Below are 24206 nucleotides of genomic sequence, written 5' to 3'. Positions count from 1 at the left end.
GACAGGTCGGAAGGACTCTGGGTCCTAGAACCCGTAGGGTTATGTCAAGAATAACTAGCATTTCCCTAATGATGATATTAGGGATGATGAGACTAATTCAGACGACACTTTTACAACACTTGTATTATGTTTGAGTCACATAGATTTAAAATAATGATCAATTGAGGGTACAAGTCCTAATGTTCATTGCATTAACTGATGCTGTTTTACAAAACAATGGCATAAGATTTAATGTCCTAATAAAACATTTTTTAGAATGCCATTTTTTCCTTTAGACCTATTTGCATAACCTACATCTTGCATGCAATGTAGATGTCTGAAACGGGGGGAAACATTTGAAAACGAAGAAGCTACGCTGTGTGAACTTGTCCAATAAGAAAGTACATTATCCTTCCCAAGTTGAAAACGTTTTCTCCGGTTTGTTGTCCACGGAAGACCGCCTACATTGTGATGTCAGACAAAGGACCCAGGCAGGATGCAGGAGCGCTCGGGAAGTTGTCGCTGTGGATTCGTCCTGATACAAATGGCGAGCGCCATGAAAACAGTGTTATTGACCACGCACAAGACAAGACAACGTACACTGTTCACGTGTAAGGTCCGTTTACCCGGCTCTGACACTGCATTTAACGGGCGTGTAATGTGAATACAAGTTAATAAAAATGTCACTTTTATTATGCTATCAAAGCATCATAGGTAGCCTAGATAGGCTATGATATATTGTTAAGAACATTGTTTAGTTCAGCCAGATTAATCTATTTCAACAGTTGATTAAACTGTCGCAATCTACAGAAGGAGGCATTGAGACAATACTTGCCTTCGTTTTACCATTCGTGCACCATTCTGGCGACAATGTAACATTGTAACCGCTTCCACTGTATTATACGCAATGTAACACTATCATTCTCCCTTGATTAGGCCGGCCAAATGATCCTTATTTTTTTACTCTATCAGTGTTAGTCAATATGGGTTTGTTTCACGACTAGTCAATACAAGTAATAAATAGTAAGTGATCCGATCCATTCATTCATAGACATCCTGCCCCTGAGCAAATATTGAATATTGGCTCACCATCATGCCTACCTACGTTCCAACTATTCAGCTATTTTGTTCAGATCATTTAAAACCCAACAGGTTTTTAATCTAAATGTTGTCCAAATCTATTTGCAGTACTCATATGTTTGCCATTTTTTCACAGCTTGTGTTACAGGAAACTTTGAAAAAGCAGAGCTTTTTTTTCCCTCTTCACCAAGACAATGTTTAACAATACTGTCATTCAGCTAAAATGTAAGTAGGCGATAACCTTGCTTATGTTCCTGAAAGTTAGGATAAAACTCAGTTATTTACTGAACCTTGTAGAATATCATATAGCAAGAACATGATTGCCCCTTCTTCTAACTAGTATTGTAGGATGGTGTACTGTCAATGCAGGATATTTGTATGATATCATTACTGTACACAATAAGCTACTTTATAAGAGCATGTGGAGGAAGTTGTTGGGGGAGGAAGTAGTAGCCTCTAGCCCTGGCTCTGGCCCTCAGACAGGAACAGATCTGGAGAGAGCTCTGTGACTAAGTTGTTTTCATAAGATGTCTGCTGTTTCAGGGTTGACAGAACACTGTGAACCTCCGGTAAAACTCAACATCTCCTGGTGCCTAAGGAGCTCCCGCTGCTTCCACGAGGTATTTGGTCTCCACGTAAGTTCCTCTATCTCATTTAGAAACTCACTGCACTCTGAATGGGCTCATTCAGGCTGTTGTATTCCATAAACTCTCCAGCTTTTCCTTTTTTTTCAGCTAGTTCCAATTGTTCTCAATTAACCACAGGCAATGCAAGATTTAGTGTCTCGATAGGGAGAGTAGTGTCATTCATGTTTTTTGACTGTATAGACAGTGTGGTTTGTGCAAATACTTATTAACTTACTTATTAACTTTATCATACCTGTTTGATTTGCAGCCTCTGAAGGCAGGGAGCTACTTCAGAACGACAACTGTGAAGCAGGAAGGATGCAGTGGGTTCTATGTGTTTTATCAGTACCCTGCCATTGAGTGCAAACAGCACATGACCCACAGTGAGGTACATTATATGGCAATGGAGGGTCTCATAAGAAAGTATGGTGGCACTTTATTTTATGGTACCTCAGAAATATCCCTGCATTTACATGGTCAAATATTAATTACACAGTAATGTTGTGTGCCAGACTCTACAGCTACGCCATATAATGCAATATTCAGAGATACACATCTGTCACGCCCTCACCTTAGAGATCCTTATTTATTCTATATGTTTGGTTAGGTCAGGGTTTGACTCGGGTGGGAGAATCTATGTTTTCTATTTCTTTTTGCCTAGTGATGTTCCCAATCAGAGGCAGCTGTCTATCGTTGTCTCTGATTGGGGATCATATATAAGTTGTGATTTTCCGTTAGGGTTTGTGGGGGGAGTTATTTTCTGTTTAGCTGTTTTGTTGCGTGACAGAACTAGGCACGTTTGTTTTTTCTACTTTGTTATTTTGTTGCGGTGTTCAGTTAACGCCTACCACGCTGCACGTTGGTCTCCTTCCTCAACCCACGAGAGCCGTTACAACATCTGGTTTTGTGAGATTAATAACACAGCAATGACCTTCTTTGGTTCTAAATAAGATAGCTACTAGCGAAGTTAACTTCCTATTAAATGGCAAGTAGAACTAGTGGGATCAGTATAGTGAAATAAAGTGAGGGAAAAAGCATACTACAAACAGCACAACGGTGAACATATGTTCCACCTCACTCTTTCATGTTGTCTTCCTGAGTTTGTTTGTTCACAAAAGTGTGACCTAAATATAGCAGCTCGTAACTGATCATTGTGAAGTGCTTGTAATTCTGAATAAGTGTTTTCATACATTACAGCTCATGGCGAGGCTATGTTATGGAGTTATGGAGTTCACAGCGTATCATTGTCTAATGGTTGCTACTCTGCTTTGTTTTCAGTAACAGGTCTTTCTCAACAGATTTGAGGAGCCGACTAGGCTTACTGTAAACTAAAGCTTTTTTTTCAAATTCTGTAAACTAAAGCTTTGGTTGTTTTCCTCTCAGGCTTCCATGTCTTCTCATTGGACCTCCTCAATGTCCACCTCTGGAACATCAGACTCTGAGGCCTCATCTTCACTGTCACTTTCCAACCTTGTTGAGGATGGCTTGTTGTCAGGCTCAAAAAGCCTCAAATTGGTGGCCATCTGGGCAAATTTTTCTTCCCTTGTATTGGTCAGCCTGTTGTGTGTGTTCCCAAACAAGGACCAGTTGCGCTCTGAGGTGGCTAATGTTGATGGGATTTGGAGGATGATGGAGGCAACAGGGGAAAGCGCCTCTGATCCACAAAGTCCCTTCCACCAGGTGGTGGATGAGATGTTGGTCCGACTGCCATATTGCATCTCCATCCCAAAGCCCTTGCTTGGAAGTGTACTTCACCAGACTGCAAAGAACCTTGCCCTCATCCAGGCCAAGGGGGCGAGACACGGTAGTGATGACACCATAGGCCTTGTTGATCTCTGCGCCAGACAGGATGCTCTTGCCAGCATACTTGGGGTCCAACATGTACGCTGCGGTATGTATGGGCTTCAGGCTGATGTTTTCACGCTTTTTGATGTATTTCAGAACAGCAGTTTCCTCTGCTTGGAACAACAGTGAAGTGGGCAGGGCATTACGGATTTCTTCTCTTACATCTGCAAGCAGAGTTTGAACATCAGACAGGATGGCATTGTCTCCCTCAATCCGTGCAATGTCTAGTTTCAAGTTTCAGGTTGCTTACCACTCTCTCCCAAAATACATCATCCAGGAGGATCCTCTTGATGGGGCTGTCCATATCGGCAGACTGTGATATGGGGATTTCATGGAGAGACACCTTCCCCTCCAGGAGACTGTCAAACATGATGACAACACCACCCCAATGGGTGTTGCTGGGCAGCTTCAATGTAATGCTCTTATTCTTCTCACTTTGCTTTGAGGTAGATTGCAGCTATAACTTGATGACCCTTCACATACCTAACCATTTCCTTGGCTCTCTTGTAGAGTGTATCCACTGTTTTCAGTGCCATGACATCCTTGAGGAGCAGATTCAATGCATGAGCAGCACAGCCAATGGGTATGATGTGAGGGTAGGACTCCACTTTACACAAAGCAGCATTGACTGTCACCAATACCTTCTGTGGTCCAAGGTCATTGACTGCCTTCAGCTCATCTGCAATGTAGAGACCGGTGTGTCTGTTGTCCCTTGTGTCTGTGCTCTTGTAAAATACTGGTTGAGGGGTGGAGATGATGTAGTTAATAATTCCTTGCACGCAAACATTTGACCGCCCATCAGAGATGATTTCAATACAGTCTGCTTTCTCTATGATTTACTTGAACTCTGTTGAACTCTGCATCCAGCAAATGAGTAGATAAAGCATATCTGGTTGGAAGGGTGTATGCTGGGCGACGAACATTCAGAAATCTCTTCCAATACACATTGCCTGTGAGCATCAGAGGTGAACCAGTTGCATACACAGCTCGAGCAAGACATTCATTAGCATTTCTCTGACTACGTTCCTCCATTGAGTAAAAAAAAAACGTATAATTCCAGGAGGAACATGAGCTGTTGCTATCAATAAAGGGGTCTGCTTCATCATTTTCACCTCGAATATAAGTAGAGGGACTTTTGTCAGAGGTTGCTTGTGAGCGCTGAGGGAACTTTATGCACTTGGCCAGATTCTGCGTCTTTGTTGCATTCTTCACATATGATTTGGCACAGTATTTGCAAATATACACAGCTTTTCCTTCTACATCAGCTGCAGTGAAATTTCTCCACACATCAGATAGTGCCGTGGCATTTTCCTGTAAAGATTAGAAACAAATTAGTAAAAAAAACACAAATGCAATTCCATGTACAGATAAATCGTTAAGCAGTTAGATTAAACAACTCCTTTGTAAGATAAATGTTTTAAAATAAAACGTATAGAAACAGGCGAATTAACACTCCTCAGTTAGCAGGCTCAAGTAAGCTAAAACCCACATGTTAGCAAAAACTAACTACCAGAAATTGTAAACAAGTTAGAAATGATTGAAACACTTAGCAGTAGGCTACTATTTGCTAGTTAACAAAAAATAAAGTATGTCATATGAAATATATTCACCCCACCCAGTATTGTAATCAAAACTTACCAGAATGCATGTAGCCCTTGGGCCAGACAGTGTGGGCTCAATAGCATCTCATTAGTGTGTAAGATCTTGAGAATAACACAGTAATTCACCGAGGTGTCATTGGAATGACTGTCTTTATCCCCCTGTTTTAGCCTGTCACTGTCAAGGACAAAGAGATGAGGAAAAGGAGTGCTGAGAATCCAAAGGAGGTAAATCAACTCAAACACCCTCTGATATCATAATCAAATATATGCTAAGTGTATGTAGATGTATGTGAATAAGGCGATTTGGGTCCTGTGATTCCCAGCCTAGCAACAGGCCTCCATATCAGGGAAATCAGCTTAATCATATGTTCTCTCTTTTAGACGTTTTCTGTCAAAGCAGAGGCAGCTGTGGCCACAGGCAATGCCCCAGCCCCCGCTGCAAAGAAACAAGTGGTGAGTGTTTCCTTGTCCCCTAAGAACCATGCCAGAATGAAGACACAGTTGAAGTCAGAAGTTTGCATGCACCTTAGCCAAATACATTTAAACTCAGTTTTTCACAATTCCTGACATTTAATCCTAGTAAAAAACCCTGTTTTAGGTCAGTTAGGATCACCACTTTGTGATGGCCACTCCAATACCTTGACTTTGTTGTCCTTAAGCCATTTTGCCACAACTTTGGAAGTATGCTTGGGGTCATTGTCCATTTGGAAGACCCATTTGCGACCAAGCTTTAACTTCCTGACCGATCTCTTGAGATGTCGCTTCAATATATCCACATGCTTTCCCTTCCTTGTGATGCCATCTATTTTGTGAAGTGCACCAGTCCCTCCTGCAGCAAAGCACCCTCACAACATGATGCTGCCACGGGTTTTAATGACTCCAACCTGAGTGTATGTAAACCTCCGACTTCAACTGTATGTATGGTGTACATACACATTGGCTAAACAAGCAGTGTGATTTAGATACACCAGCACACAATTTCTTGAATTGCCGTTCTTCATTTCTTGTACCGCAGGGAAAACATTTGTTCAGCTAGCTATTTCCTAATGCCTGGCTGTCTTAGACGTAGAGATCCTAAAATGTAGCTCTATGCTCCTAGACTCCCCAGCATCACTTTGATGCAATGGCTCAGACCTGGGAGGATGGCCTTACATGTTCATCATCCCACATCAAGGAGAAGAGCAGCGCCGCCACTGACTCTGTCCCACCACAGAACTGGGACATCCAACATAACGAGGTCCACCGATCACATGAAACCTGTGTCCAATACATTAAAACTGCATTAACGTATAGGCTAATATTATTATGTCCTTCACCCCCTGCAGTGGAAGTCAGTAGGAACGGGAACCCTTTGACTACATCTGTTTCAGAATGACTTATGATCGTAAGTCAATTCTGCCGTGGTAAGTTGTCTACATGGAAAACACTAGTATAATGAACACAAGTAGCTTCTAAGGTGTGGTCCTATAGGACATACTCTCTATCTTACCGGACAATACAGACTCTCTAGTTCCTTGCCAGCTCACCTAACTGTCCCTTTTGCAGTTCTACATGGTGATGTGGGTCATCTATGTGTTGCTGGGCCTGCTGTGGCCTTGGCTGTCAGCCTGCTACTGGAGAGAGCTGCTCGGGATCCAGTTCTGGATCGGCGGGGTCATCTTCCTGGGCATGCTGGGGAAGGCCGTGTACTACGCCGAGTTCCAGAGCATCCGCTATGACGGCCTCTCCGGTCAGGAGGGGGAGAGACAAGAACCTTACAGAAAAGCCACTTGATTTCACTTATGAAATGTCACTTGAAATTCACGTGATCACTTGAGAAACACGTTTTTGTCTGTAATTGGTCTTTTAAGGAAATCAACATGGGGTTTAAGTGGTCATTTTTGGTGGACACCCCTAAACACATATTTTCAGCCAATTTTGTTTTTCTACCTAAATCTTCCTGGTGGGCAAGGTTGGAATTGGGTAAAAGACAGTTGCTCCTAGTGTGGTGCTAACTGTGCTGTTGTACTCCATTTTAATAAGCTTTATTTGTGTGCTGTGTCCTCCAACAGTCCAGGGGGCAGTAGTTTTTGTGGAGATCCTTTCAGCAGTGCGGACCCTGGCCCGTGTGCTCGTCATCATCGCTCGTCTTGGTTATGGAATTGTCAAGGGAGTCAGTCCCTTCATAAGAGGTCACATTGTTAAGACAGTGGAGAATGTTAAACTCTATTTCCAATTCTGTCTCTCTCACTGTCTCTGTCGCTCTCTCTCTGCCTGCCTGTCTCTCTTTCTCTCTCTCTCTCTCCGTAGGCCAAGGCTCAGTGCATTGATACACAGGGTGGTTGGGGTGGGACTGCTCATTTCATTTTTATTTTTACCTTTATTTTTACCTTATATTCTCCGTTGTCGAGGGAATCCTGAGGGTCAATTCGGGTAAGTCTGGTCTCTGTCCTCTCCTTTCTGATCAATATACTACCTCGGTATTCCCCAAAATATATTGTCCACCTAACTAGACTATTAAAACATGTTGATACGTTTTTGATACGAAACTAAACTAAACAATGCCATGATGCTCTTTGTTGAATATCTTCATCTTTGGCCAAAGGATGCCAGGAATCTTGTGTGTGTAGTAGTACCGTCATTCCACTGTCAGTGTTTGCCTGTCTTTCTCACAGGGTCAAGGGGGTAGTAGCAGACTACTGTGTGACATTATTCTGGCGTTCACTGACTCGTGCATTGTGTGGTGGATATCCTTTTGGAGTGGTCAGACATTAGAGGCCATCAGTCTGCCTGTCTGTCAGTCAGCGTGTTAATCTAGTTGTCACTGTATGCAGTTAGTCTGTCAGTATTAAGACCTCTTTTATTTTTCTCCCTCCTGGGCATGTTTGTCTTGAGCTGTGTTTCCAAAGCTTACTCAGATCTCCTCATCCCTTTTACCAGTGTCTCTCATAACTTCTCCAACAAGTTTGATTCCAACCCTCTTTGAGTGGCAGTTTGGTTATACACGGGTCCTCTTGGTGTGTATCTGTCTATCTGCATGGCTGCCTGAAGAGTATGTGATAATGTCCCCTCGCTCCCTCTGTCACTCCCCCCTGTGCTTGTATCCGTTCCCCTCTCTGTCCCTTTCAGGCTGAAGATGATCTGGTGCCGCTTGCTGCCATTCCGTTAGCTGTGCTCGACTCTACCCTCTGCTGGTGGATATCCTGTACTGTACTCCCCTTCACATCTCACTTTCTTTGAGAATTGTATTTCAAAAGGTGGGCTGTTTGTTAGCCGGGTGTGTCCTGGAGTTATGTTGGGAGTCCTTGACAGCCAATCACATCTTTATCAGCCTGGCCCAGACCATGAAGCTCCTTCGCCTCCGAAGAAACGTGGTCAAGCTTTCCTTGTATCGCCACTTTACCAACACCCTCATATTCGCCGTTATTGGTGAGGAGCTGTCTGCGGCTGTGCTACTGCAACCACTTAACAGAGACATTTCATACATAGTGTACTATACACCTTGGTGTGCCCATGATTACAAGCATTCACTAATCAAATATATTTGGCCTGTCACTGTTCTACTCTGCAGCCTCAGTAATTTTCATTATCTGGATGATGAAGACCTAGGTTTCAAAGTGATAGTCGGTGAGTAGTGTTTGTTTACTACGTTACGTAACTTTTTAAGCCACGGGTGTCCAAACACGTGCGTGTGGTTTGAGTAAAAATAATAATAATCGAACTCAATATACTGTAAAATGTCTAAAACAAAATCGAAACTGTAGAAATTATAATGAACCCACATTCATAGTTTCTTGACTGTTTCCAGCGCGCTAACAAACGAAAAGCTAGACGGTCAGAGAGCATCGGAAATAACATTTTCTTGACAATTTTGACGGCGAGGAAATATAACCAATTTTCCGCACACACACACAGTTGACCTCTAGTGAACTGGTATTTGGCATTAGATATATTATCTTTCACATTCTCTTCCTCTCCCGTCTCTTATTCACTCTCTCTTTGTATCTCTCCAGGACTGGAGGGAGCTGTGGATAGACTGCTTTCTGGCGGTTCCTCTTCTCCACCATCCTGGTCATCATGTTTCTGTGGAGGCCTTCTGCCAACAACCAGAGGTAAGAGGTCACGGCTAAACAGTTCAACACAAGGCCAAAACCCTCTCAACCAAAGTCATGTTTGTTTTTTAATCTAGGGATTGGGTTACTGGCTAGGATCTTTCAGTATGTCAACAGAGACATCTGTGGCAAAGTTGGAGTCAATTCAGGACATAAAATTGCACTTGTATGGAGAAATCCCATGTCCAAGTCAACTCAAATTGAATTGAGATGGCACTGAGCCTAAGTGGGCCACGTTCAGTAGCCAAATGTTGTCGACCGTTGCCGATAGGAATCCCATGAATAGAGCCGGCGTGATCCCTTAGTCTGTATGTCAGAGAATATTGATTGTTCCACATAGCATATGTCTATCTGAACGTTCCACAACATTGTGTCATGTTGAACGTGCCCCTGATCTGTGATGTCATGTCCTGTTCCCCTTAGATACGCCTTCAGCCCCCTAGTGGATGAGGAGCGTGACGGCGAGGCAAAGGAACAGCTGATGAATGATACATTTGGTAAGAGTCACTGCTGTTTTGGTATTTCAGTCATAGGAACACAAGTTGATACTGCATATGGTTTACTGCAGGATGAAATACAGTATCTTACCAGGTCTTGATAGGTAGTTAGACCTCTTTGGCCTAGTTGTCACACGCCCATAGTGTGTTGATAGTCTATGGGATGAATGTACCTTGGTTCTCTCTCCAAGCAGCCATTTTTGATAGAACGTAATTGACTCAGCCAACATACGGTAATCATATCTGTCTTTCTGATCCTATCCTATTTAGTGTACTTCCAGAGGGTGTGAAGACGAGGGGTCTGAAGTCCGAGACAAATGGAACAGCCAAGCCGAACAAAGTGTTAAGAGCCTCCTCCATAGCACAGCGATACCACCCATACTAAGAATATAGGCTATAAACTACATTTTCTGGCTCAGAGAAGTTGTCTTGGTGATAGGATTATTTTTTTTTCCCCAGGATGAGGATCTGAAATGGGTCGAAGAGAATATCCCATCTTCAATGGCAGATGTGTAAGTGCGAACAAATTGAAGTTGTGAAAACGTTAGAAACATTAACCATGATTGACAGTGATAATATAATCACTTTGACTAAAGTGTATTACAGGGTGGTTATTACATAGTAAGAACATTGAAACTCAACTTAATTATATCAGTTTACACTCTGTGATGTGTGAAACAAGCACAGAAAGGATAGTTGATTTTTCTGACTGAGAAGACGACTAATCCAGTTCAGCTGTAAATCAAGCCAACATATTTTCCTTTCTGTCCCAGTGCACTGCCCCCTCTACTGGACTGACGAGTTAAGACGAGGTGTTATTCCTGGTGTGAACAGCAGGTGGTGCCAGCTCCATGCTTATTAAAGAGCAGTAGCTCGTCGGGTTTACATCAGCTTGTTTATCCCTCCCTGTTTTCTTGCTGGCTTGAACAATGAGAGGGTGTGGAAGGGTGGTGTATCTTTTTAATTTTTTTTTAAACCCCACATCAAATAAAGCCATTAGGATTGTCAATGCAAGGGATATCTTTAAGATATATTTTTTGCTTCAAAATGTGAATATACTTGTATGGAAAGGGTCGTCGGTAGATCAGATCGCATGTATCTTTTCTATTAAAGCTTTTGTGAAGATCGATTGACTTCAATGTCCATCTTTGTTTTTCAGTCCACCATGTCGCCTTTGGAAAGTCATTCCAACTATGCTTTTATTTACCCACAGGAGACCATGACAACCAATTTTGAGATGTCTAAAATGGAATAGACCGAGGGAGACGATGTGCACTGCAGACAGAGACAACCCTATGTCTGTATATGAAGGATATTATCCCTTATGAGCTTTGTAAGCAGCGGTTGTAAATACGATGGGATAAACTATGACGTAATGAGCTCACTATTTTAATTTTATTTTTGAATGCCTGCTTATTTATATTTTTGTGGATATCTGGTTTATTTATTTTTTAGATTCTTTACTACAACTTGTATCTTGCCTTTCACTGTTTACATAGGTGAAGTGCGGGAATGTGATTAAATGTGTTTTTTTTTGTCCAGTATGTATTCTTGCACTTGGCCCAGCACAATCATACACACTCCCCTACAAATCTCCCCATACACAGACTCGTTATTTTTCTTCTGATCTCTGACTGTCCCTCTCTCGCTCACTGTTATACACACACACACTGCACTACAGTCCCTGGTTCACCCTTTTCTTTCATTTTTCTACACAAGTGGCCATTAGTGACATTCCACTGATCTGTGTATCATACAGTAGCCTTTTTAAAGAGTGACTGTTTATCTAATGCTCCAGACATTATAGTCAATACACAGTGACCTGCCTGAGGGCAGAGCACCATCACTGCGTGGGTCAGAATGGATTTATTGTGTCTGTTCCCACTGATAACCACCAACTATCTGGTCAACACATCCAACAACGAGACCCCTGGGGTGTTTTATCTTACAGCTTTCACTTAGTATTTCCAACAATATTGTATTACAGTTGTGCAACATTGCCAAAAACAAATACATTTTAAGTCATATTGTGAGCTTTTGTTTGTTCCTAAAAAAATGAACTGCTAACACACATACGAAAACAACGGCGCCTTTATTTGTCCTAATTGATTTGTCATTTGGCAGAACAACAGGAATGTAATGACTGTCATGAACACCTTTAGATGGTTGAAGACCACATTCCTGGGATGGCTGTGGCTTGTGGGTAACATCCCGTTTCAGTGATGCCGCCCTGTATTTGCCTGTCACTGCAGGTTATCACTTCATGCCCATTTTGTGTCCCATTTTTCCTTTTTTAGCTAGCCTATAACGTTACATAACATGTATCTATTATGTTGGGTTAATATCTGTTATAATATGCTCTTACTGTCTGTCATCTCTATAATAACTTAATCCCAGAGATTTAGTTTTAACAGACAACAGTATGGTGGTGATTTCATGTATCGTGCTTTATCAAGCGTATTTACTAGAACGGTAACAGACATGTCCCTCAACTGCCAGGGCAGTGACACTGACTATAGCAGACATGTTTATCTGCAACAGGATGTCATTTACTCTGAAGGAGCTCACCTGTTGACGCAATTCATTGTGAAATGGAAGTACTCCAGATAATGCATACTGCACAAATCTGCCATTATGTAAAAGGATGTAGGATTATCAAAATAGAGATTAATGACCAATAGCATTTCCATAATGCCTTCCTACACACAGTAGGTCAACATCTTATGCATAAATAGCCTCCACAATTATGTTTTTTTTAGTTCGATTTGAATCTTTATTGTTCTAGTTTTTGACAATTTCCTAGCGAACACGTGACATCATTGATCAACAAAACATATCAACGGCAGATCAATCTGCATTAACAGTGAGAAGATGTGTTTAGAAGAAAAAAAAAACATTTTGACTTCATATTTTATGGTGGTTTATTCATGTACACAACAGTCTAAAAACAACACAGAAAGAGATTAAAACATTACTTAATTAAGGAATCCACATTGGGGGTGGGGGGGAGGCAGTCTTTAGGGCAATCATTTCAAATGTGCACTTTGAAATATCTATTGACAAAACTACACACAAAAATGGCAATTGATATAAAACTAAGTATTTTTGATCCTGGAATGAGAGATCATAGAGATTAACATTTGACAAGGATGGAATGTCTTCCCTTCTGCTGACAATATAAAATCTCACTAGTAGAGGACAAGCAAAACATTTACATTGATCATGGAATGGTAAGCAAGAACTGCGCTGATTGATGACTGATTTATTGCTTTTGAGTATTTTTTCATCTATATGGATTGCATCGCTCTCACCATGAAGAATCGTGGCGAAAAACATGTGATTACTCCGTTGGGGGGGGGGGGGGGGTCAAATCTCCTTGCTGAACGAATCCCATGCAGATCTAATCCTCTTTGTGTGTCGTCACACGTTTCCCGCCTTTTTCTCTGGTAAATAATAACAGAAAAAAATGAAATGTATTAAAATATACATTTAAATCAGAACATTCATAGAAAACATTTTAATTAGTCTTTGTGAAGTGTTAGTATTACTCAAAGACTATTGGACAGATTCACAGCACATTCGACTTACTCCTTAGAGTGAATCACAATATTGTAGACATGGCCCCTGACTGAAAACTGTGAATCGAACATGCAGGAAAAACTACTTTCATCGATAAACTGGTACCCCAGGGAGAAAGGTGCTTAATCTTGTTCCTAGACAGCCCAAGTGACACTTTGATTTAACTAATCCTTTGATTGACTAAATGCTATTGATGTTCTTTGACCCTCTTTCCCTACAATAATGAAGTGGCCCTGTTATACACAGTGACCTGTCTATTGTGTGCTGTGACATGGATACCTATGAGTAACCGTTTGGTTCAGTGGTTCTTTCCCTGACTATTTACATGCTTCATGTACCTACTGCAGCGTTGAGTGTCCTTAAAGGGATTTCAAAGTGTTGCATCAAAGTAGGTGAACGGCTTCCAGTATCACATAACTACACTACGCTTCCACTTAAAGCTTCACCCAGCACCATATTTGTAAACGCTCAATGACGAAAACTGAGGTCAATATCACATGACCTTTTCTTGAACAGTTAGAAAATGAGAAGAACTTTCTGGACAACGGTCAAAAGTGTTCCCACTATTGGCACAATAAGAACACTTTTGACCATTGTCCAGAAAGTTATTCTCATTTTCTAACTGTCCAGTGGCCGCTGACATAATTGTCTGTACGGTGGATGCAGCAGCCTCATAGAACATCCTCTTCCGCGCTTCCTCTTGGTCACGTGGCTCAGCGTTGGCCTCCCCTGACTCAGAATGGGACCCTCCATTTTGAGGAATCCCCACCCCCCTCTCAAAGCTAGTCCCTAGTTCTAATTTGGCCTGTGTCATCATGTTAGCTCTATTTTGCTGGAGGTCACCATCACCACAGTCTATTTCTACTGCAAACTCACCAATTTGGGCAACTGCATTTCCTGTACCGAGGTTCAGCATCTTCGCGTCCTTCATGGAGTTTGTGTTTTCTTGTTTGGCCTCGTCTGTTGGTCCGTCTTTCTTCGGGGTCGTTTCATGATTGTGTATGGCGTCTTCTTCGGGCGTGCCGTTCGAGCACCCATTCTCACCGTTGATTTTCACCTCTGCCACGGACTCTGCTGGTGCTGCGGGCTTAGCTGAGTTGGCCTTCTCTGGCTCAGGACCAGACGGTGTGCTCGTTGTGGGCTCCTTTGCCTCTCCGTCGGCGACTGTGTGCTCATTGACCACCTGAACCTCTCCTTTGTCGTTGCTCTCGCCCTGGGCAGCGTCTGCTTCTCCCTGCCGGCTGTCAGACGTGCCAGCTGGGGCAGCCGCGCCCTCTGTGTTCTTCGCCTCCCCGTCTTCTGCCTCCTCACCCTCTTTCGGAGCTCCGTCTCCCTGGTCCACGCTGGTGCTCTTCCCCTTTCTCATGATGAAGTTTTTCAGCGAAACGGCACGGTTGAAGTGCGTTCGCTTGGTCTTGGCCGACTTGGCCTGTTCTTTACCTGCCTCTTCCGTCTGCTCGGCCAGTTCAGATGCGGCAGCACCTTCCTCCTCCCCGCTGGCAGCCACCGTGTCTGCTGACCGCTTGGACTTGGGGATCACACGTTTCTTGAAGGAGGTCCAGATCTCATCTGCGTGTTGGTTCATTGATTTGTGTGGGGCGGCGGTGGCTCCTTTTTCCTCCTCTCCGTCTGTGTTGGTCTTCTCCTGTGTTTCACCGTCTACCTGTGCCTTGGCTTCGTCTGTTTCAGGCGCAGCCGCTTCATCGTTCTCTGTGGGGTTTTCCTCCCCTTCCGCCTTCTCGCTCTTATCGGCTTTGCTGATGCCTATGACTGACGGGTCTCTCTTCAGCCCCTGGAATGTCCATGACCTTTTCAGTTTCCACCGTTTCTGGCCACTGGATTCTGAGGCCTTGGAGTCCAGTGTACTTGTGTCACCAGGAGTGCCCCCAGATGCACCCTCGCTGCCCTCAGCGTCCTTAGACTCTTCTGTGCTCTTCTTGTGACTCTTCTGGGCCATAAGCTTCTTGAAGGAATGCCAGCGTTTCATGTGTTTGGTCGCTGCACTAGAGGCAGGCTTCTCTGACTCTTCTGCTGCCGGGACATCTTCCAATGTGTCCACTGTGGCATTGAGGGCCTCAGGGTCCTCTAACCTGTCCAAGGATTTGGATCGGACCTTCACCTGGTTCTCCGGCACTTTCTCATTGGCCTGGTCCTCTGCCGCTGCCTCTGTGCCATTGGCTGCCGGCTCTTCTGCTTGGGCAGAGGCCTTTTTCTGCTCTGTGTTGCCCTCTCCATTAGCCTCCACAGCCTCAGTGCTCTGCTCCTTCTTCTTCTTCCCTCCCATGACTTTTCCCAGTCCACTCTTATTCAGGAAGGAAGAGAAAATATTCTCAGAGGCCTGTTTAGCTTTGCCATCGGCCGGCTGCTCTGTGCTCTCTGTGGTCTCTCCGGCAGGTTGTACCTCTTCGGGTGGAGACGTGACAGCCTCTGTGACAGTGTCTGAGTTTGTGGGCTCCACCTCTGTTTTGGTCTCGGTGGTGGTGGTGCCATCTTCCTGTACAGGTGCTGCACATGCATCTGTCGCCGCCATATCCGCAAAAAGGTGTCTGTGTCGTTATATCCCCTCTTTTTCTTCAGTAGTTCAGGTTAGTTCCTTTAGTGATTGAATGGACTGAGTTCATTGATCACGAGCTGACACGTATGGCAGTATTCCCATCCAACTTCCCTTCGGAGAGGAGGACCTCTGCATCATATTCCGTGGTGAGAATGGGGGCCACGAACCTGGTGGAAATGAAATTAGAAAGGATTCAATGTATAAATCAACAACACAGACAGTCCATTACTTAGTCTAGGGTACTCCAGACAGAGCAGATGCAATACACACTGCATCTCTAAAACAGCAAAGCTCTGCACAAAAAGATTTAAAGCCAATGCATCCAACCACAAACCAACATAATGTAACGTGACAAATTCTACGTGAGAGGTGATGGGTAATTTGAAGAATGTGGAAATGACATGTATGGCCCTGAGCAGTCAGAGGGGAATAAACACAGGGCATAACATGCCCCAGATAATCTCATGTTGCCACAAGGGTTTGACTCCTGTCACCTAGAGGCTAGAGAGCATTGCTGTTTAGAAAAGTGGATCAGTGGTTTTGTTTAGTATTCAGCACCATTTGAAGGGTTTATGTCTGGGCTTTAGTATCCAGGAAAAACAAGCTGACATTCTAGATAGTACGCTTACACAATAACATGGAATGACAGCAGAGGCGAGTGAAAATCGAAAATCTTCAGCAAATCTCCATAATGGAAAATGACAAAGAAAAAGGCGTAGCTAATTTTAAAATGTCTATTGCTTGAAGACATTACATGTCTGCTTCCAAAGTAAAAGCCACCTTGATAATTTTTTTATCTGGGAAAGTGTTTATAAATGCATCATAACATCATTACAAGGTTATAGGCAAAAAATAAATGATTTTTTTTTTCTCTGGCCATGATTTTCTATAGACTTCTATAGACCCCCTTATAATAGACATCTCTTCACCCACAGACAACCCGTTTATCTCATATTGTGTTTTGGAGCACTGCCCTTGTTCTCCAGTCTGCATTGGGTTATTTTGCAACGTAGCAATGTCATCCATGGTTAAACTATCTTTATAGATTAATACCGATTTCACGTTCTCTCCGAATCATCCATCTGAGAATTTGAAATAGATTCTCTCTCCAATCTAAAACACCAGAGGTGCACCTTATGATGTCGGCTAGTCATACTTTGGCATATTCGATGATTCAAACGGTCCCTGTGACTGCATGTGACGTAAAATGAATACAGCAACATACATTGTAATACAATTTTCTTGTATTTCGAGAAAGGAGCACGATACTAATAACACATTTTAATCTGATTTCCCAGTTAGGTTTCTACTGCGGGCAAATGTGCGTCTGTGGAGGGAGTGGAGACCACGCTTGCATGTCCTGCCACAAGGACAATCGCGCGCTTTAGCCTTTTTGTCTGGTTTTCATCCGAGTACTCTATTCCCCCTTTGTTATGTTAAACCGGCAGTGAGAGCGAGGGGGTTTAAGATGCCCCTGCGATTGAGTTTAGCTGTGAGCTCCAATCATGCGCTGCAGAAATAGAACATAATTTTAATGAGGGACAGACCGAGAGAAATGGGGGGGGGGGGGGGGGGGGCCTCGGGAGTTCGCATTCAAAATAAAGGTACCCCATTGAAACTAATACAAATAGATAACAAAATAGTGGAATCATGCCACAATTGGACTAGATTTTTGTGGGCGAATGTTGTTATATAAAGTCAACAAAGGACAATTATTAGTTTACCCCCCCCCCCAAAAAAAAAAAACAAAACAAATATATATATTTGTTCGCCCATAATTGTCCTTTATATATATATATATATATATCTTGTAATTGCACTGCACTACTTATCAATGGTGTAAAGTACTTAGGTTTTTTAAAAAAAATAAGTAAAAAATAAGTAAATAAATAAGCGACCCGACCAAATTCACATAGAAATGTGAGTTATAGATCTATCATTCTACTTGAAGGCAAGTTTAAGAAGCGGTAGATTTGTTCTATGTGCCCTATTTCTATGCTTCCCGTTTTCAAGTTTTGTTTTTGCATATTTTACTTTCAGTTTTGTACACCAACTTCAAATGGAAAAAATATTTCACAGATGGTACAATGATTCTCTACACTACATATACTTGCTCAAACAAAAAGGTTAGGTTATGGAAAAAATATTTCACAGATGGTACAATGATTCTCTACATTTTGTCACGTAAACAAAAATTAGGTGAACTGTTAAGAGTTTTAGCAACCAGGAAATAACAGAGCGATTTATTTATAGTGTAACTAACTAAGTAGGGAAAGAGGGATACCTAGTCAGTTGTACAACTAAATGCATTCAACTGAAATGTGTCTTCCGCATTTAACCCAACCCCTCTGAATCAGAGGGGCTGCCTTAAATCAACATCCACGGAGCTTGGGGAACAGTGGGTTAACTTAATTTGTACTTTACTATTTACTAGGGATGCACCGATATTACATTTTTGGCCGATACCAATATCCAATATAGTTTTTTTTGGCAAGTAGCTCACAGATGTGCATTTCAACTAGAGGTCGACCAATTAATCAGAATGGACGATTAATTAGGGCCGATTTCAAGTTTTCATAACAATCGGTAATCAGTATTTTTGGACACCGATTATATTGCACTCCACGAGGAGACTGCATGGCAGGCTGACTACCTTTAACACGAGTGCAGCAAGAGCCAAGGTAAGTTGCTAGCTAGCATTAAACTTAACTTATAAAAAACAATCAATCAATCTTAACATAATCACTAGTTAACTACACATGGTTGATGATATTACTAGTTTATCTAGCTTGTCCTGCGTTGCATATAATCGATGCGGTACCTGTTAATTTATCATCGAATCACAGCCTATTTCGCCAAACAGGTGATGATTTAACAAGCGCATTTGCGAAAAAAAGCACTGTCGTTGCACCAATGTACCTAACCATAAACATCAATGCCTTTCTTAAAATCAATACACATGTATATATTTTAAAACCTGCATATTTAGTTAATATTGCCTGCTAACATGAATTTATTTTAGCTAGGGAAATTGTGTCACTTCTCTTGCGTTCTGTGCAAGCAGAGTCAGGGTATATGCAGCAGTTTGGGCTGCCTGGCTCGTAACGAACTGTGTGAAGACCATTTCTTCCTAACAAAGACCGTAATTAATTTGCCGGAATTGTACATAATTATGACATAACGTTGAAGATTGTACAATGTAACAGCAATATTTAGACTTAGGGATGCCACCCGTTAGATAAAATACGGAACGGTTCCGTATATCACTGAAAGAATAAACGTCTTGTTTTCGAAATTATAGCTTCCGGACTTTACCATATTAATGACCTAAGGCTTGTATTTCTGTGTGTTATATTATAATTAGGTCTATGATTGGATATAACAGTATGACTGAGCGGTGGTAGGCAGCAGCAGGCTCGTAAGCATTCATTCAAACACCACTTTCCTGCATTTACCAGTAGCTCTTCGCTGTGCTTCAAGCATTGCGCTGTTTATGACTTCAAGCCTATAAACTCCCAGGATTAGGCTGGCAATACTATAGTGCCTATAAGAACATCCAATAGTCAAAGGTATATGAAATACAAATGGTATAGAGAGAAATAGTCCTATAATTCCTATAATAACTACAACCTAGAACCTCTTACCTGGGAATATTGAGACTTGTGTTAAAAGGAACCACCAGCTTTCATATATTCTCATGTTCTGAGCAAGGAACTTAAATGTTAGCTTTTTTACATGGCACATATTGCACTTTTACTTCCTTCTCCAACACTTTGTTTTTGCATTATTTAAACCAAATTGAACATGTTTCTTTATTTATTTGCGACTAAATAGATTTTATTGATGTATTAAGTTAAAATAAAAGTGTTCATTCAGTATTGTTGTAATTGTCATTATTACAAATATATATATATATATATTGGCCGATACATTTTTTGGTCCTCCAATAATCGGTATCGGCGGTGAAAAATCATAATCGTCGACCTCTAATTTCAATACTGTGTAACTCCGGTAGGGCAACATCTGAAAAATAGCGCCTACTTGGTTAGTGTGTACTGGGGCTCGAGGTGCTCAACCAGTCAGCGAAAGCCAACATCATCCACAACAGAGAACAGTTGATTGTCAAGGGCAATGAAAATCCATCATCTTGACAATGGATTTCGCCTTTGAGTTGTCTCGCTGAATTTTTTTACTCTTTCAAATGACTGCTCGACTTGAACTTGTTTGGTTGTTGGAAGTGTCTGCTTAGTAATTTTCTGCTTTTGTTCTGTGTAGCGCTGTATTTTTCGTGGCCTCATTACGTCATCTACCTATGTTTTATAGGTATGCACGTCAGCATTGACATTGGTTTTGCACATCGGTGTTAACCTAGACAATCGGCCAATGTCGATGTTGGCATTTTTAGCTAATATCGGCCCGATTCCGATATGCTCACCGATATATCGTGCATCCCTACTATTTACTTTTAGTCCACTATACTCCTAAAGAAAACATGTACTTTGTACTCCCATGTATTTTCCCTGACACCAAATAGTGTGTTTGTACATGATGTCTGAGCGTTGGGAGTGTGCCCTTGTACGTCCGTAAATAAAATAAAAAAACAAGCCATTTGTGCCTGATGGTTTGCTTAATATACTGAACAAAAATATAAACACACATGTAAAGTGTTGGTCCCATGTTCCATGAGCTGAAATAAGATAGCATACATTTTCCAAAAAAGCTTATTTCTCTCACATTTTGAGAATACATTTGTTTACATCCCTGTTAGTGAGCATTTCTCATTTGCCAAGATAATCTATCCACCTGACAGGTGTGGTATATCAAGAAGCTGATTAAACAGCATGATCATTACACAACTGCAGCTTGTGCTGGGGGACAATAAAAGGCCACTCTAAAATGTGTTTTTTCACACAAGTTTTGTCACACAACACAATGCCACAAGTTGAGGGAGTGTGCAATTGGCATGCTGACTGCAGTAATGTCCTCAAGAGCTGTTGCCAGATAATTTCATGTGCATTCCTCTACCAAAGGTTGTTTTTGAGAATTTGGCAGTACGTCCAACCGGCCTCACAACCGCAGACCAAGTGTAACCATGCCAGCCCAGGACCTCCACAATCGGCTTCTTCATCTGCTGGATCGTCTGAGATCAGCCACCCGGACAGCTGATGAAACTGTGGGTTTGCACAACCGAAGAATTTCTGCACAATCTGTCAAAAACCGTCTCAGGGAAACTCAATGGGCCGACTTCAATGGGCAAATGCTCACCTTTGTAGAAGTGTGCTCTTCATGGATTACTCCCATTTTCAACTGTACTGGGCAGATGGCAGACAGAGTGTATGCACTCGTGTGGACGAGCGGTTTGCTGAACAGAGTGACCCATGGTGGCGGTGGGGTTATGGTATGGGCATGCATAAGCTAAGGACAACGAACACAATTGCATTTTATCGATGGCAATTTGAATGCACAGAGATACCGTGACGAGATCCTGAGGCCCAATGCCATGCCATTCATCCGCCTCCATCACCTCATGTTTCAGCATGATAATGCACGGTCCCATGTCGCAAAAATCTGTACACAATTCCTGGAAGCAGAAAATTTCCCAGTTCCTCCACGGCCTGCATACTCACCAGACATGTCACCCATTGAGCATGTTTGGGATGCTCTGGATCAACGTGTACGACAGCGTGTTCCAGTTCCCGCCAAACTTTGCACAGCCAAATGTGTCCCGTTGCATGAAGCAAATGGGGGTCACACCATTTTTATCCACACCCCCTACCTTTTTTTAAGGCATTGTCCAACAGATGCATATCTGTATTCCCAGTCATGTGAAAACCTTACGATAAGGCCTAATGAATTTATTTAAATTGACTGACTTGCATAAACAATGCAAAAAAAGCTAAAAGTAACCCAAGGTTACTCATTAAGTACAAAACAAGCAACCCTGCTCCTAAATCCATGGCACACCAGCCCCATAACTCAGTAAAACACTTGAAATTGTTGCATGTTGCGTTTACATTTTTGTTCAGGATATAAGGAATTTTACTCAAGTATGAAACGGTTGTAGTTTTACCACCACTGATATGTATATATGCACTGCACAACCTATGGATTCTGAACCCATTAAATTGGGTATCGGCCTACCCAGTGACACACACACAGAACACAACTTCGTAGAGTTTACACAAATATTAGCGTCTTAGCTCTTATTGCAGGGCTTTGACTGGGGAAAATCACCTCCCCAGTTAGTCTATCATGCGTATTGAAACTCATATTGCACTCTACAGCCTAACCCAGCGTTTCTCAAACTCGGTAACCCAAAGGTTGCACATCTTGGTTTTGGCCCTAACTCTAGACAGCTGATTCAAATTATCAAAGCTTCGTGATTAGTTGAAACAGCTGTGTTGTACTAGGGCAAACACCAAAATGTGCATCCATTGGGATCCTGAGGAACGAGTTTGGGAAACCCTGGCCTAACCTATGGATTGTGCACCCATAAAATGTATCAGCCTACTCAGTGACACCCACAGAACAAAAATCTGTAGAGTTTACACACATATTAGCGTCTTTTGCGCAATACAAGCCAAGTTGGGAGTTGATTTTCTACAGTCAAAGTCCTGCAATAAGAGCTAAGATGATAATCTTATGTTATGTTCTGTGGGTGTCACTGGGCATGCTGATACCCCATTTCATGGGTGCACAATCCATAGATTAAGCTGTACAGTGCATATTAGTTGAATGTAGTCCAATTGTGGCAGGATTCCACTATTTGTATACATTTCAATTAGGGGACTTTTATTTTGAAAGCAAACCACTGTTGTTGCTCACGCTAATGTTTTTCACTACACACTGGTGAAAAAACCAATGCATATGCTTGAGACAGCAGGTGCCCGTGCTTTTCAAACACTCATTTGCATTGCTAATGTAACAAAGCCACAAGCCCAGTTTTGTGCAGGCTAGCCTAAAATAAACGTTACCGAATTATTTTAAACTTATGTTTTCCTCTCGAAATGTTTGGGCTATTGCCTATGTAAGAGAATTCAACCCGTTAATTTAACCACAACAACAGAAATGATTTCCAAGTTGTAGCCAAGACGCATTCCGAACAATAGATGGGCTGCCCTATTGAGAAAGCTGTCCCGCGTTATAACGCGTAAATGCATCATCACTGGCAAAAGTAATGTCGAGGGAAAAAAATGCTTTGTAGCCATCTTTTCGATGAATGAGTCAATATTACATTCATATAATCCTGGAATCAACACATGCGTGATTAGTAATATGAAATCCTCACTGATAAAAAAAAAAAAACAACAGCGCCACATTCCCAACAAATCCAGCGCTTGTCTATTCTCTTAAAATGTTTTCCCTCTCGTGAGAGATCACATTTGTAAAAACGGAATTAAGGTCATACTTGGCCCCGTTAAAATTCACACTTGAATGCCCTTAAATTATAACGTGTAAGGAGGCAGTCTGGCGAATGGGAGTGGAAGTTGATTTAATGAGGAGCCTCAGGTCCTCAGGCACCAAAGTACGTTTTGGAGCGCACAATTGTCTTCCCAAACAAGTGTCTATCGAACCAAAGCAATGCCAGAAAAAGACAAACATTTAATTTATGTAGGCTATCCAGAGTTGAGATGCACCGAGCGCGCACGTTCACCCATCAACAGCCTGTTCATAGTCCCTCAACGTTAAGATCCTTCAACAAAAACCAAGCTGTGCTGCCCATCCAAGATCTTCATCATCAATAGCCAGCCATATTGTATGACTAAAAAGGTTAATCAAACGGTTAATGTAAATCGCATAAATTAATCATCATATGCATTTAATAGCTTATTTAACAAACAGGCTACAAGAAAAAAACGAATAATCTCTGCAAACCTTGTTTCGTGTGGCTAAATCCGTTTCTGTGTGCGGGAGAAAGGTAATAAACTGCTCCAGACGGGAAAAGACACAAACTAAATCCCTGCTCGCATCCTCATGCCTTGAAGCAGCCAACCCAGTGTGGAGAATTGCGCGGGGACGTGAGGGTCGCGTTGGTATTAACAGACGCGCAGCTGCGGCTCCGCAAATACAGACCATCTAGCTCACCCGTTGCCCTTAGCAACCATGGAGATCACCCACCCCACCCCCACTACTAAGCGGGTTAATTTTAGTAATTTAACCTTTATTTAACTAGGCAAGAGGGTTAGAGTACGGTTCGGATTTGTTTCCCCTCAGTAATTTGCCCAGTAGAGCGAAGAGCCACTTGCATTTGATATGCGTAAAATTGTGCGATTTAAAGCGCAAAGTCGTGTAATCTTAGGACAGGTTATCCTCCCATGTGCTCCCATTCCCATAATTTTGGTGTGCAGCCAACC

The 24206-nt window shown here is 42.2% G+C and overlaps 2 protein-coding genes across 51 annotated transcripts; one reads left to right on the top strand and one right to left on the bottom strand.

The window, feature by feature from the left end:
* Positions 1-88: 88 nt before the first annotated feature.
* On the top strand, positions 89-11260 carry LOC118936429 (uncharacterized). 50 transcript variants are annotated; one of them, XM_090224349.1, is made up of 19 exons: positions 425-595; positions 1196-1284; positions 1603-1694; positions 1954-2073; positions 3069-3943; positions 4041-4126; positions 5300-5356; positions 5513-5584; positions 6231-6368; positions 6457-6534; positions 6677-7543; positions 8240-8539; positions 8682-8737; positions 9124-9222; positions 9646-9719; positions 9990-10059; positions 10179-10231; positions 10493-10556; positions 10933-11260. In XM_090224349.1, the coding sequence occupies exons 2-5, from the start codon at positions 1254-1256 to the stop codon at positions 3657-3659; spliced, it is 834 nt and encodes a 277-aa protein (XP_090080475.1). In that variant the 5' UTR covers positions 425-595; positions 1196-1253; the 3' UTR covers positions 3660-3943; positions 4041-4126; positions 5300-5356; positions 5513-5584; positions 6231-6368; positions 6457-6534; positions 6677-7543; positions 8240-8539; positions 8682-8737; positions 9124-9222; positions 9646-9719; positions 9990-10059; positions 10179-10231; positions 10493-10556; positions 10933-11260. The 50 variants fall into 50 exon arrangements, with proteins under 50 accessions (XP_090080506.1, XP_090080497.1, XP_090080494.1 ...); XM_090224357.1 differs by lacking the exon at positions 10933-11260 and having other exon boundaries at positions 3069-3576; positions 3808-3943; positions 4041-4113; positions 9990-10061; positions 10493-10846; XM_090224356.1 differs by lacking the exon at positions 10933-11260 and having other exon boundaries at positions 3069-3576; positions 3808-3943; positions 9990-10061; positions 10493-10846.
* Positions 11261-12468: 1208 nt separating this feature from the next.
* LOC110507491 (uncharacterized) lies at positions 12469-24206 on the bottom strand. The gene is made up of 3 exons (XM_021587512.3): positions 23728-24206; positions 14175-16019; positions 12469-13162 (listed from the first exon to the last, which is right to left on the bottom strand). The coding sequence occupies exons 2-3, from the start codon at positions 15826-15828 to the stop codon at positions 13140-13142; spliced, it is 1677 nt and encodes a 558-aa protein (XP_021443187.1). The 5' UTR covers positions 15829-16019; positions 23728-24206; the 3' UTR covers positions 12469-13139.

Source organism: Oncorhynchus mykiss, chromosome 27 (assembly GCF_057628025.1).
Source record: "Oncorhynchus mykiss isolate SJ-2025 chromosome 27, ASM5762802v1, whole genome shotgun sequence".
Lineage (NCBI taxonomy): Eukaryota > Metazoa > Chordata > Actinopteri > Salmoniformes > Salmonidae > Oncorhynchus > Oncorhynchus mykiss.
Note: the sequence above shows the minus strand (reverse complement) of the source record. Positions and strands in the feature narration are given on the sequence as shown.

Excerpts from the sequence above, each read along its gene's own strand:
- LOC118936429 (XM_090224343.1), top strand. The coding sequence starts at position 1,254 with ATGTTTAACAATACTGTCATTCAGCTAAAAT. Across the intron at positions 1,695-1,953 it reads ACGAGGTATTTGGTCTCCAC|CCTCTGAAGGCAGGGAGCTA; the intron begins GTAAGTTCCTCT and ends TTTGATTTGCAG. Across the intron at positions 2,074-3,068 it reads AGCACATGACCCACAGTGAG|GCTTCCATGTCTTCTCATTG; the intron begins GTACATTATATG and ends TTTTCCTCTCAG.
- LOC110507491 (XM_021587512.3), bottom strand. The coding sequence starts at position 15,828 with ATGGCGGCGACAGATGCATGTGCAGCACCTGTACAGGAAGATGGCACC. Across the intron at positions 13,163-14,174 it reads AAATGCAGTTGCCCAAATTG|AGAAAAAGGCGGGAAACGTG; the intron begins GTGAGTTTGCAG and ends ATTATTTACCAG.